The 16,284-nt window shown below is 31.0% G+C and overlaps 1 protein-coding gene across 2 annotated transcripts in view; it reads left to right on the top strand.

Moving 5' to 3' along the window:
* The window catches only part of LOC113556247 (neurotrimin-like), a 178,900-nt gene that overhangs the window by 154,671 nt on the left and 7,945 nt on the right, over positions 1–16,284 (top strand). For both annotated transcript variants that reach the window (XM_026961080.1, XM_026961079.1), the window contains exons 4-6: positions 10,127–10,248; positions 10,854–11,004; positions 12,891–12,988. In XM_026961080.1, coding sequence (XP_026816881.1) covers positions 10,127–10,248; positions 10,854–11,004; positions 12,891–12,988 — 371 coding nt within the window. The remainder of the gene's footprint in view (positions 1–10,126; positions 10,249–10,853; positions 11,005–12,890; positions 12,989–16,284) is intronic.

Below are 16,284 nucleotides of genomic sequence, written 5' to 3'. Positions count from 1 at the left end.
TGTGTGCCCGCGACATAAACTTTGGATTCGGAACTACATGCATTAACCTAAGACAGGTGTGGAGCCAAGTTTTTCGATAGCGCGTAAAGGGTTCGGATCGGTAAGAAGGGCGGAATTAAGTTGACTTCGGTATAGCGTGTAAGGACCTCGTACGTATAATATAGTTTCACCGCTGTTTATACGAGCTACGAGGCAAACTATTTGTTTATTTACGATTTATTAGGGAACCGTATAAAAGAAGAGGAGGAGAGCCGAAATGGTTCAAATGGTGTGTGTGTGTGTGTGTGTGTGTTATATATATAACAACAACAAAATACACACATGATAGCGTCTTTCCAAAATAACTCTAAAAACAACGCGGGCGTGTTTGTTTGTGTCCATGACGTAAACTGCAACAAGATATACGAAATGGCTGAAAAATTTTTTAAAAACACTTACGGTATCCCATACTAGACGAGGTTGAGGTTCTACGAGTATAAACTGCCGTGTCCAAAGTTATATAACCTACGGGATTTACACTTTTTCAGCGTTGCGTTCCGTAGTGGTCGTCTCAGAAAAATTACAAAGCGATGATTTTTGTCCGGTCATACCGTCAAACCCTCCGTTCCTACTCCATTTTTTATTTTTTGTTTTTCACCGAAATTAATAATACGCATCCAATGGTAATATAATAATATCGTAAACATGCTTTTGGAAAAGAACGGATGAGAGGCAACTTTATTACTTAAGAGAATTTTTGCTACAGTATTAAATTTTAGATATATATATTTTGTTTTATAAGACTACATTGACTTTTGAGTAGTTTTTATGTCACGATAGACAATCTATGTTTTCTAATAATAAAACTTAAAAAATAAAATATTATTTTTCAATACCAATATAAAGTATATCGTCTTTATGATAAAAAAAAATATGTTCTGCAATCATAAAGGAAATAATTTATAGTACCACAAGTCAATATACTGAGCGCATATGTCTATAATATTAGAATATCAATGTAGTAATTTCAAAAATGGCTAACTTATATTCAAACTTAGTGAGCGCCATTCTGAAAAAAACATTTAAACATAATCTAAACAGAGTTGTATAAATATAAAGCGATATTGTTATAATATTGTGATAGATATATTTTTGTTTTATGCGATGATTTATGATTTTCTATAATATTTAAAAACGTAAGCTTAAAGGTTTATTTTTGATGACTAAGACGTGTGTTGTATATTAAGTTATTTAACACATTTTATACAAAAAAAAATACGTAAATATAGTTTTCTGAGGAAATTACTACCTAACAATATAATATTTTGATTACATTTTTCCCATTCGTATTAATAATACTAAATAATAATTCAGAATATATAAATATTTAGAGATTTCGGAAGAAGCGTATTTTAATAACCTCGAATCGAAATTCGAGTTATCTAAATGTCGAAAAAAAATAAGACGACTCGAAAATCAGGTCGTGTGGACGTATTTTTGCACTCTAAAAAGTGCAAACAAAAGTCTTGATTTTATTTTCCAAATAAGACGGTCAATAATTTTATTAAAAATGGTAGGTACGCGAGAACCGCGTCTACTACTGCACTAATGATATTAGTCCAAGACTGTGAATTTAATGTACTTAAAAACTATTAAATGCATATATGCTCTAAAAATTCTTTAAATATGCTCTCATTTTTCAAAAAAATGCGAAAAAAAACTATTAAAATTTAACTTTTATTCTTGTTTTTTATTAATTTTAGTTTAAACATTAGTAATATATATAAACATGACATATTAGGCTTGACTAGTCTTGGTCTTCGTCGTATAGAAGATCTATAAAAAATATATGTTTAGAATAAAATATATTTCTAATTAAAATTATATATTTTATACCTTTTAAGTAGTTATTGCATTGTACAATCTACAATTTTTGTCATCCGTTATGTACGAGTTGATATCAGTAAATTAAAAATAGAATAGTAAAAAAAAATCGGTAAAACGTGTTTAATGTGCAAAAATATGCAAAATAAGATTTGGTATTTGAATTTTGAACTATAAGTATGTCAAAACAAATTTTGGCCAAATCAATTTTTTTATTGTGCGGTGTAGTCAAAAAAAAAAAAAAAAAACATGCAAATGCATTAAACTCACAGCCTTGGATATTACAATACATCCGTTTGTTCTAATATCAGCTAGCTGTTGTCCAGAAATCCGTACCAAGTCAAATATTATACGAATATTACGAACACACAACAACACGCGCCATATACGCGCCGCGTCAATGTATAATAATTCAACAAGCGACGATGACATAACGCGTATTATCTGCATCATAATAACGACGGTATACATATATAACGCATTGTTGACGCTTCGCCAAATGACGCCGGAAAACAACATTAATTTGTTCAACTATATATACTGCGACAACGCCGCCGCTGACACAGTGCCCGTAGACTCTGTGTACACCATAGTACGCAGTCTGCTGTAGGTAGCTGCAGTATGTACCGCGATGATGAATCATCATCATCACACACACACACACTGTCACCGATTGTTGTACTCAAACTCCGTCCAAACAGTAACCGAACAAGATTAAGTTTGGTATATTATAATATTATATATTTCGGTACGATGATAAACTCGTCGGGTAATTTATGCGGTTTCGCCGTTACAATTATTATTAGTCGCCGCGGCCACGGTCGATGATGCGTATTATACGTATATCATTGTTGTTATTATTGTATGTATAGTATATTGTGACTCGCGCCCGTGTAACCCGCGGAAATCTTTCGAAATTCACTGCCGAAACAGACGTAATCTGTAAAATTGCTTGCTAAGTACGATATTATAACGACGACGCGGTTCCCGGCGTCGGCGGCGAGTTGTCAACTCGTAAAAGCCCATTCTTGGCTAACAATTATTTTAAGTTGCTTTCTTTCCCTCGGGGTAAATCACGCGCAACTTACTTTATACATACGTATTTATATATATATATATATATAGGCTCGTTGTGAGGAATAACGATTTGGTTTCATTTCTAAAACGTTCTAGCCCGTCAGGTGCGCGGGTACGATGATTACACGACAACCATAATGATGACGAAACTAAAATCTAAAAGCATAGTTTTTAATTAATTTTGAAATTTATTAATATACACCGACGAATAATGAGACTTTTATCACGAGATCCCATGTTCGATGAAAACACTTTTAAATAATTTTCATAATAATGTATAAGGTCGAACTTACACAAAATAATATTAAAAAAAAAAAAAAAAAAATGAAATAAAATAAAAGAACTTCTATAATTAAAATCACTGAAATATTATTATTTGAAACTTTACTTTGATCGAAATAACCTATAACGTTCAAAACAAATCACATTATTATTATGAAAACAGTCGGGGTTGGATTTATATTTTTGTAACTAAAAATCAAAAGATTTGTAAGATCTGAAGTGTTGTTGCTTTTTATATTTTTTTAGGACATATAAATACAATGTAGCTCGAACATTATATTATAATATAATATTAATATTTATATTTATGTTTGATGATACTGCAGATTATTTTTGTACATTTTTTTCTTTGTTTCATTTTTTTATTGTATTTAACAATTAGAGCATTAAATAATATCAAAACAAAATGTTTTCAATAAATAATAATAGGTATGTATACTTATAATAGGTAAGTGTACTTTTACAAACCGTATGAAATCGACTAAAACATAAATGGCATTTTGTAATGATTACAAGAGAGTCAATCTACTCATAAACTAATGAACGTATCGTGTTTTTGTTTCACCAACTAATATTAATTTTAAACGTAGCAGAAATTCGGGATGGTAGACGCTTACCTCGCTTACACAATATCGTGTTTTCTCGTATCTTATCATGCAATGTCCATTATATGATCATGAGCTTAAAGTCCAAGTACAATCATCGTATTTTAAATACCTACCGTACTATAATGAACGGTAGCTCGATTTGTCATCACGATATAACTTTATTTTACAGTTTGAAATTTCCATAAAAAAATTGTGTCAATATTTTTTTAATAAACGAACAATAATAATTATTATAAAAATATGTACTATGATAATATGTTTATAAAATAAATGATTATATTTGCTATTTTTCTGGGTTATTTTTATTTTCTACGCGATAAGGCCCGTCTTTTTCATCCGGTTCAATCGACTACGTTTAATTTTAACTAGAAAAAAACATAAAAATAATGTTTCCACTCGGACATTTATCTCGAAGAATAACGTAGGTAACGTTCTAATATGGGCGTTAAGAGGTGTCGGGGCGATAACAACGGATCGTTTTCTAGGTATAGCATGACGGAGAGCTAATGGGCCTCGGGTTAGTGGTGCGGACGGCGCGGTTACCGACTGCCGTTTGCTAGATAGATATAAAATATTTCGTCTGCTGACGCGGTCGTAAAAACAATATTATATGTAATTTATAATTTTTATATTATATTTTACTGTACATCTACGTGCAATAACATTATCATATACGTATTGCAAAGTGGCTACTTATCGCGGTCGTAACGATGGCGGTGGCGGCGGCGCTGCACGGTTAGGGAGGTGATTTGACGAAGAAAAATCGCGTGTCACTGTACGAGATAAATCGGACGCGAATGCCAAAAGGTCTGTTTGGTAACAAATCGCCGCCGAAAGTGACTATCTTGTCAACGGGGGCGATGGCGGCGGCGGTGGTTAGCGAGAGGGGCTGCAGACCGAGCGGACCGAAAACACACAAACACACCGACGACCGCGGAGCCGAAATAAAAGAGATAGACAAAAAGCACTTTTGAAACACTATGCATCTCCCGTGTGCAACAGACCATTATTCAAATAATAATCCCTCGGGAGGCATTGTTGGCAGTTTTCCAGAGAAAAATTAACGATAAACGTTGTTGCGGCGGCGGAGGCAGCGTCTTTGTCTCAGTCGTCCCGACAACAGAACAACACGTAAAGTTTATACCTACTCCAAAAACACACGCACACAGACGCGCGATTGTAGTGATATAGACCGCGACCGGCGTCAAAACTCGAAACAAAACAACCTACAAGTATCCGTCGGCCGATTAAAAAAACCAAACACCTATCTACCGTAACGTCGTCGTCATCGACCCCCCCCCCATATGACTGCTGGAGGGCACAGCGTTTTGAAACGTCAAAATCAAACAGAAACTATGAGACGATCGAAGTCGCGATCTCAGACACGACTGTACGAGTGCGCCGGTGAGAGTGTAACGAAGCGGCGCTCACGACCAAACGATGGCGGTTTTATTTTGACGCGTGTGTAGACGATTCGAAGCGAATTAATAACCCGTCGAACGCATGGCGCTTGATAACATATATGACGCGTTATATCGGTTAATAATTGATATTATAATACCGCGTACAACCACAGCAGACGAGAGACGAGACCACCTTCGCACTCCAACCCTTAAATCCTAGCCTTGTTCGTGCGATAATGACGACGCGCGAACCTCGTCGATACGCACGTTATTATTATCTAATATCGTTGTTTAATATATCGGCTTATATATATAGGTAATTGCCTTTCTCGCGAGCGTGTGCTGATTACATTTGAATAAAACGACGTCGGAGAACCTAAATAATTGTATATATTATTTATTGTTATTTCGTTTCGGTAAACGATATTGTTATACCTATAACATATAGGTTAGCAAACTAGCAAATAATATGGGTATACGTATGGTGACCAGGTATAAAAATTTAGAGTTTTTTTAATAAAAATACAATGTGTAAAATTTGAATAAATAAATACAAAACTTTGTTAATACGTAGGAAACACATTAACAGATAACAAATTAAATTAACTATATGCTACCAACCATATTAGATTGCATTAGCTCGAACCATAAAACATAAATTAATATCAAGTTATGAAAATCATAAACATGTATTAGCTCATAATATTTTCAAAAAAAGAGTGCAAGTTTATGTATATAATCAACACTCGAATGATCAGCTTTAATTTTAACCTTAGCAATAACTTAGGTCACTTCTACTTGCCATGGTTAGGTTTTAGATTCTTACTGTACGTCATATTGCATAGGATAATACGTATCTATCTTGTGCTTAGATTATTATTAAATCTCAAATTATCAAAAAATCGAGAGGACTAAGCCCCTCTAAGTCCCTCCCTAGTTGTGCTAATGGATGATGCGGTTTCTTTGATTATATTATCATTTTGGATTTTTTTCCTTGGTTTTTTTTCTCGGGATTCCAAATCCAAGTATTTAAAATTTTCAAAACAATGCGTGCATGGCAAGCTAAATTGCGACGATCGATAAAAATATAACGTTATATCACTGACATAGATAACAACTACCGGAGCACCAACTCGCTATGTTCGTAATGTAACAGAAAACGAGCCGTGTCGAATACCGATACCCCACCACCGAATGGAAAATTATTTAAATGCACATTACTTAACACTGGATTTTAGTAACTTTAACTTAACGTTTTACTAGTAATAAAATGATCGTAACTGATCGAATTTGTTATCAAAATTTTTATCTTGATGTTGGCTTTAAATTGATATATTTTAATATGAAATATTTTTAATTTACTAAGAGAATTTAATAAAGAAATGATTATACTAGAAAAAAATTATATTCATAACCAAGATAACAAATATAATAAAATGTATTAAAAAAATCAATTAAAAAAAAATAAATACAAATTTTTAAATAATATTAATTTAGATAACTAGGTTCTTAAGGAAGATTTATTTTTAAGTACTCGACAATTATCAAATTCTTTTTCAAAATGGCTCACTCTAATATTAACAAACCTTTTACTAATTAAATTAAATAATATATATTCATGACTAGGAGTTCCTAAGACAACATTTATAGGGTGTGTGCCAGGAAAAAAAATAGTGTATTTTTACTTAGTATACTTCTTCTAGCACATTGTATAACATTTAGTTTTACATTATTAAAAAAATTGTTTTCTTTGACAACAATAACCCGGAACGCTTTTTCCAAATGTTGTACAATTAATATGACTGATTTTGAAACATTAATTAATTTACCTTAAACTGACTTTGTAAATGTTAAATTATTTATATAACTATGGTCAAATTGATTTTCCATTAACATACTTATACAAAAGTCACACACCACTTTTGACATAATACTTCTAACAATGTAACCGGAAATGTAATTTAATATTTCATTAACATATTCTCCTAAATGTGTATTTATTGAGTTGATCTAAAAATATGTTAATGTCATTTTCATTTTATGAATCAGATTCTGAATATGTTGTTTCGTTTTATACAAATTCTATGGCTCTATGCTTATTTTTTCCTTTTGAAAAGGGAATTCTAGAGTTTAATATATCAAACTTTTAAAAGTACATATTCTAATATGAACTACTTAACAAGTTATACTCAGGGGTCAGGGGTTATAGTGGAAACTCAGTTACCCTACCTCTAAATGTGGATAAAAAGCGTTCCCTTTAACAAGTTATTCGTAAGGTACACCGGAACGCTCCAATTATAACCAGGTTACAACATTAATGCTGTATTGCTGTGTAATTTTAATCATAAAAATTTATTAGATTTAATAATTCAGTAAAATGTGTCGTATTTCAAAATAATTGATTTTGAATCAAAGTGACCGAATCACCCTGTCTCTATAGTTGCGTGTATACACTACGGGTTTTTGTCATTCGGTGGTGAGGGTAACGCTCAACGCGACAGCTCGTTTTTCGGAACAGAGTCCGCACTCCAGTAGTTGTTATCTACCTCAGTGCGTTATATAATATATAGAATATTACTCAACAGAATATCAGTCACTGTTATCGTATTATTTCTGTTTAGTCGCCGCCGTCGTCGTCATACTGTTTTCGATCGATACCTACGTCGTTTTATCGTCAAGTTTTGTTATCATTTGTTACCAACTATACTATCTATTCTATTCTAACATTTTTTATACCTATTGTAACGCTTCAATACACCACAAACCTACGCGATTGTTAATTTTGAAACTACCTTATTATAGACGATGTTTTGTCGGGTTTCGGAAAGTTTAAATGGTTTAAGTCGGAATAGAGGTACATCGTTCAATACAGATACTATAACTTGGTTTTGTCCTAATGAGGTATGCACTTTCGATAGTATTCGTTTTTTACAACACTTCGCGGTCTTAATCGTATTACTACTTCCTTAACAATAACACGAACTTCGCAATGTTTTGTTTCATTCGAAACGCAAAAATATTCCGTTCGTAGTATCAATTAAAAAAAAAATAAATAGACACCATATTATGGGTCCGACACGAAAGTGATCCTCTATAACTGTGGCTGGTGTATGTCACGAGAAAAAATGAACTATTTTATGAAGAGGTAATAATAATAAAACATCGTCATACAACGAATTGTTAGTACAGTACGGCATTATTGAAGCTCAACTGACTCTCAGTGTTTTATAATCGGTAAATAAAAAAATCTAACGAGTATTTAGCCAGTACAATGGAAATTTTACGAATGTTGGTGTATAATAATTGGCGTGTGAGTGAATGTTAAACATTATAAGACATCTTCTAAAAATTCCCAAGAAATTCGTCCTTGACATTCTAATCGAGCTTAACTCTATTTAGTAAACCAAAAATCAAATTTCTTATCACTTCTTATTTGCTGGATAAACAGAAATAATAATATATCCAACGTACATTATTTTTAAACGTGCGACTAATATTGCCCCAGAAAAAAAAGTGTGACATTACATCATTGTTGGAAAAAATTCTTCATCACTCTTTTCATAAATTTAGAAATTTAAGTTTAAACAAATTAGTTTAGAATATTATATTATGTTTTAATGCGTGCTTTAAGTATAAAACTATTTTTTATTTTATTGTATATATGAAATATTTATAGAAGTTCAAATTTATTAAATAAATACAACGTTACCGTTATATATACCAAATTGATTAATATTTTACACACATTCTATACCGACAGCAAATTTCATTATATACACCAACAATGGTTTACCTTAAAACGATGTATCCAAACATAATGCTATATTATGTCTTACATTTTCAGCACTACTAACCACTATAATTGTGGTGGCCAAAATGACAAAAATGATGTGACACGTGATTTCAGTTTCGAATTTAGGTCACATTGACATGGTGTAATTATACTTTAGTTATGATCATATATAGTAATTAATAATTAGAAAAACTCAAAATTTGATAAAATCGATGTCTTTAATGTTCAAAAACAAACATTTTGTTTATTAGCTTATTAATATTGTACCTATTTTCTTAATCACTCAGTAAGTAAAATATATGAAATTTTTACTAAACTAATTTCTTGTATTTCAATTTTGTCAATATAGGATATAAGTATATTTTGATGTCTTGTAGTATTTACACATTTATTATTTCAATCAGCCCTCCTCCTCATCCAATTAAATTCCAACTTCTATTTATCCATAAGCCGTTTATATTAATTCTTAGTGAAAAAAAAAAGGACATTTGTAAAACTTTTGGAACATTTAAACAGACCTATATTTTTGTGTTAAAAAAAATTCATTGTTAAACCATAGTACTATACACTATTAATATATAGATACAGATTTGAAAAATTTAAATTAAACAAAACAGCATTAAAAAATAATAAAACACTTTGAAATCTCGATAAAAAACCTTTTCACATTATGTATAGCACTATTTTGTTTCAATTTTTATAATTATCGTAAAATTGAGCTTCAATTATTTAGGCCAGAACAATTATTTAAGTCATCATCGAATCTACATTTTTTATTTTTATATATTAATATATCCGGGAATATTATACGAAATATATAGGGCATAAAAAACTCTGTCTCATAAGATTTTCTATTATACGGCAATGTCAAGAACGCGAGAAATGTGTAATCAATTCTGCAGGTTCTTTGTTCATAAATTTTAAGACCATTATATTTTAGATCCAAATGATCTTACCAAACGTTGCAGATAACATAGTTATCCTGAAAATATAATATTTGTATTATATACATAATATTATCTCAAATTGTATTGATTTGTGTGTGGTTGTGTTGTTACGAAAATAATTATGTTAATATGAAATGTGTATTTATGTTACAGTTCCATCGCGAATTAAATCGGTTACGTCTGGAGGAAATATTGACACTAAAAAGGACTCTTTGATCAAATTAAACTGCGAAGCTGACGGAAATCCTGTTCCTAATATAACATGGACAAGAAAGGTAATATAATATATTATTAAATTTATTTATATCATCAGTAATTAAGCGTGTTTATTAATATTATTATTAATTACAAACAAATGCAATTTCTATTATTATTTTATAACTATGAATATAAATTCATAAAACTCTAATTCTAAATAAACAATAACGGTTTTATGAAACAAAAATTTTATTTCTCTTGGGTATGGTGGACAATCTAGACATTCTAGACAGACGCTTAAAAATAAGTGCACTATTCAAAATAACAATTATTTGAAAACTGTGTTAGTTCACTATTAATCTATAGTCATAATGAAAAAAAGCATACAGATTGAACAATAAATCAAAATGTTTAAAAAGTTTTTAACGATAATGAAATCCGTCCGAGAATAATTGCATTCTCCTCTTGATTAATTTTAAGTGAATTTCACAATAAAATAAAAAGCTTAATTAAATCTAACAAAATGATACTTCTCTATCGATTCTACCGAACACTGTTTTTGAAAAATCTGTATTTTCAACGTAGATCCGTTTCAACAGTAGTTATCGTGTTTCCCCACGTCCCCAAATATTTTACTAAATAATCATTTTTGTCAATTAACACCCGTTTTTTAACGCTTTAGAACAACGTACTTCCGAATGGCGAGAGAAATGCGACTGGCGATACATACATAATTCAATCGGCCACTCGTCATGATGCCGGTCAGTACATATGTACTGCTTATAACGACGTCGGACAACCAGCTGAACAGACTATTACGGTTAACATTCTGTGTGAGTATACTTAACATTTTCATAAACACAAATAACTGCAACTCCGGTTAAACGATATAAGCAGATATACGAAATATAATATACAACTTGAAACTTCCAATTATTCGAAATTAGAAAAAAAAAAATCTATGTACACTTTATCGTTTTGTGTATAACACTATAACAATAAGCAGTGTTACGTAATACATAATTTTATTATTTTATGACTTAAAGTTTGGATGTTCACGAATAATATTCGTTGAAATATTTAAAATTATAAAGAATAAAAAAAAAATCGATAAATATAATATGAAATGTCTTGTACGAGGTAATACTATTAACCGACGAATAATACATAATATTATAATATATTATTTATCGTGATTAGACAGACCGATTCGTTAACAATGTCTGTATACATTAATAATAACCGGAAAGAGAAAATAATGAAGAATATTAAGATCACTCGTGTCACCTATAAAAAAAAAATAAATAAATAAATATTAAAACTGATTAATTATAATAAAACAATCGTATAAAATATTAGGTGTAGTATTTCTTAAGATCTTTCTAATTTTATTTATTAAAAGTAGTTTACTCAACTTAAGCCCGCGACCGATGTATAAAAAATATGTTATGTACATTTACGTTGATAGGTTATATACCGTACAGTATTACATCATATATACCCAGTTATATATTAAACGTTTTATTTATTTTTCATTATTCGCAGACTGTTGAATACTTTATTCACATATATTAAATTACCATTGTCTATAAGCACACGATGAGGGTTATGCGCATTCCACTTCTGTGCACATTCCCCTCGTGTGCGTCTAAATAATGACGCGCACGTATATTAAAACCATACGCTCATTCGTTGAATATCTTCAACTTATAAGTTTAGCTCGTATTTATCGGTAGAACGGTATCAATTATTTATATATATATATATAAAAAAAATAATATATATATATAACATCTACTCGATAAAAAGAAAAAATAATAATTCGCATTAATCGTAGTATTAGACTCAGAGCCTGGAACCGATATTTTTTTCTCCAATTTCGGTTACCTGTTTCTTATTTATTCTGTTTCCGTTTAGATTTGGAAAACTGTTATTAGTTTTTTACCCGATTTCAATTCGGTTTTGATATGTTCTTGTTTATTGAACTTGTTTTTACCGGCATTCAAAACTGTTATTAAATACATATTTCCTGCAGCAATGTGACCGTAACCTACTGTGACTATTAGTGCCATCTGCAACAAAACGCACCTTATTACGTTTAATCACTATAATTATATTGCAAAATATCAAATTTAATACAAGAAGATAAATGTATTATTATTAGCGAAGTATTAAACTATCACCGTATTTATAAATTTTAAACGGCCTATAGATGCAGAGCCCCGAGGGATAGGGTACTTTATTTCGTTATCTTTTATTTTTCATCACACACAAATACACACATTATTATTGTTCGGTTCATAAAAGAATCTAATTACAAATCCTCGTCCCAAAGAGTCTCCGTTCTGAAATAGTCCTCAATTAAAGATAAGTATACTGAATATTCCAGTCCTATTGTTTAATAAATCCAATTATGAACTGACAACTTTTGATGGCACTTGGGCTATAAAAATAGTTTTTTCCGAGTTAATTTAATATTTTAAAACTACGAAGATAAAAAAAAAATAAAACGAAAACTATGAAATCAAATTCTTGTACGACAAAATTTAATTTTTTTAATTATATATTGTTAAACTCGTATAAATTTAACAATGTATATGCAAACTACTGTTATTCGTAGACATTTTATTTAATATATTACTGTCAAACACTGACCACTGATATTTAGTAAATTAATTACATTTAATATGCATGGAAATTAATTATAATCGATTTTTAGATCCTCCGGAGATTGAAGTCGAACGTGTATGGGTTCATTCTGGTGAAGGAAACGAAGCGCTGCTAGTTTGCATAGTCAACGCTGAACCACACGCCGAGGTAAATAATATTATAATATTATAATATCGAAACAAAATCATGAGATAAATGATTCCATTTACCACCAGTTTCTTGTATGGTTTTATTTTTTTATAGTAATGAAGTGTGTGCTTCGATTTTAGTATTTCAATGAACACGTTTATATATTATATTTTAAGACGTTATAATTTTTAAATATTAATATTTAATCAACTAAACTATAAATAATTCAATATAAAAAACAATTTTATTTTGGTCTTCATTAAAATTTAAGGTATCTAATTTAAAGTTCTACTAATTGATTTAACTACTTAAAACGTATAATTATTAATTATTATTGTGCGTTAAAATTATAATATAAGTTTTAAAATCGATGACCTCTGGATAGATGATTATAATATATAATATTAAAGGTTACTTTGTGAGGACAAACCTAGCGAGAAATCCTGTATATTATGCGTATAAAAAAAAAATCTAAAACATTGAACGAAGCACAACGCTTTGAGTCAGACACAGCGCGAACGCACAACATTGAGGCAAATTTACTTTCAGCAGATATATGGTGTAAATATATAGCTCTCTATATAACTTGTTGTAAAAGGTCAATTCAATTGATTTACCAGTCTATTCGGCGATACTTGACTCCTCCGACATTGTATTATTATGTGTAATTGAATAATTTAAATTGTTATTATTTGTGTTGATTACGCCTTATCCGGCTACTGTTTGCTAAGATGAAAGTATTTTAATAGACAAAGTTCGCAGTAGCCACAACGCCCACGATCAGGTACTGCTTATATATAGTGTTACCACAACAACGGTATACGTTTATGTGAAGACCTTCGAACAGATGAAGTTCTGTGTACTTATGGTCTGAGCTTACGGAGTTTTTACTGGGGATATAATATATTTGAGCCAACATATTAAATTCAGACATGCGTAATATATATCATACAGCTACTAATTCGGCGTGGGCAGATATTTTTCGAATAAAGCCATTATACTTGGTCCAGTTCTACAGTTACTATTATACAGATTGATTACTATTATTTTTGTTTAAATAAATATATATATATATATATATCGATTATCAGAAACTTGCAGCAACAACAACTATGTTTCGCTTTTATCGTGCCTCAAACAAACACCGCGTTCGTTACAGTACGGCTCGAACACACTCACAGCACAGTGTCTCGTCAACGTAGCACACATATTTGTAATTATTAATAGTACGCGTTTAATATTATCGTTAAATGTACCTACCTGCTTTTTACTTCGTATTATCACAACTGGTAAGTCGAAAACTTTTGACGAAACTCGCAGGACAATTAGAGAGCGAACGAACTATACCAACTGCGACGACGTAGTACGCCTCGGGGGGATTCAGCACCGTTGACAGGCCGGTGTGCTGCCGCTACAGTAGTTCTACTCGGCCGTCCATTGTTGCACACGGTCTTCCGTACGTCTTCGCTTTCGCGGAAATTGTGAATTGGTCCCTTCCGGCCGCCTTAAAATTACGAATTTTGTCGCTGGAAATCACCACGCGTCGAGTATTTGTCACTGTTTGTCGTCGTACACGAGAAACTTTTTCGCGAACAAAAAGCCTCGGGAAAAAAACGACTGTAGTTTATCTTGTGAACATTAATTATATCAACAAAAGAACCGCATAGCGTATATTTTATATCAGGTATATAATATTTATCCGCACGCGGACATAATATAATATATTTATACGTTTTCTGGCATTTTCGACCTTTTTATTATGTAGTACAGTCGTAATTATTTTCAAACAGCTCATTCGACAACATCAGAAGTATTTAGCCTTCGCCCGCGTTGTTTTATTAGAATAAAAATATAATCATAAAGGACCGTTTGTACGTAATGTTATTTGAAAAGAACATTTTTCGTGGATCAATTTTTGTATTTAGCTGATCATAATCAATTACACGTGCTGTAGAATAAATCCACGGTTATACGAATACGGTTGATAATAATAATATAAAGGTTAGCAGATGAAGTATATTATACAGCAGCAGTTTCCAACCTTTTTGAGACTATTGCCCATAAGTCATGTTAGATTATTGACAAATACACTTCCCTCCCAAAAAAAAAGTTGAGTAAAAAAATAACGAAAACAAAATATATATTATGTTTATAGTTATAATTTATTTTAATTTTTCAAAGAAAACAAGAGTTATTACAATTAGATTTACAGTCATAGTACACATGAGTACATGAACATTGTATAGATAATAAGTACTTAAAATTAAAATAAATAGTTTAACCTTTACCCCTCAAAAAAATCGTGTTTTTACCCCATTGGGGGTAACTACCCCCAGGTTGAGAATCGCTGTTATACAGTTATTATTTTTGTACGCGAATGACGAAATGTTTCTTTTGATTTTTAACGACTATTATATGGGGCAGGTGTATGTGTTACCGCGAAGCACTATCGTGAAACGTCTTGATGTCGAAGAACGACAGTGAATCTGACGATATTTTGTACCGTCTAATTTTAAAATGATTAGGTGTCACTATGTCACTATATTCGAATAATTTTTGAGATCTGATTTATTATAATATGCGTATATACGATTATATTATTATTACGAAGGCACACGTATAATACAATCCTGTGTGATATAATATTATCAACGGACAAATAACAATATAATGCTTACAGTAGTTATTTCAATTCATTTTTTTTTACTCTCAAATATACATTCCTACAGGACTCGAGGGATGTTTATAATTTATATTGGATCGAGTTCGGTTATAGATACTTTACTACATACGCGTTATTTCAATGATAGGTTTTCATATGGCAAAATGCATGTCGATGGTTCAAATTAATCTTTAAAGGGAATCGTGATATATGTATACATATATATGCAATAAATTAAGTGTATAGGCCAGAATAATGAGATTCCTCGTATTAGCGCGTCAAAGGCACCGTAACTTATTGATACACACTCTACAAACAACATACCTACCATATTGGAAAGGCTCGTCTTTAATTGATGTTCAAATGTTAATATATTTTAAAGTTTGTTGTACGTAATATATAATATAATATTGAAATTGAGATCAAGACGAATGTTTATCTAATGAATAGATCTCGCGTCACGGGAATCGTCGTGCTTATGGTACGTGATCGGTATTATTCTATAATATATACACTCTAGTTCAATCTAATATCAAATTTCCTAAGCAGTGTGGTATACCTGCAACTTAGGTTCAAGATTATTAGTAAGGTCTGATGGATTATATATTGTGTTATGTATGCATATTTCAAATAATTTAAATAACTGTATTGA

The sequence above is a fragment of the Rhopalosiphum maidis genome, chromosome 3 (assembly GCF_003676215.2).
Source record: "Rhopalosiphum maidis isolate BTI-1 chromosome 3, ASM367621v3, whole genome shotgun sequence".
NCBI classification, from domain to species: domain Eukaryota; kingdom Metazoa; phylum Arthropoda; class Insecta; order Hemiptera; family Aphididae; genus Rhopalosiphum; species Rhopalosiphum maidis.
The sequence above is the reverse complement of the archived record's forward strand: the minus strand, read 5'-3'. Positions and strand labels throughout refer to the sequence as shown.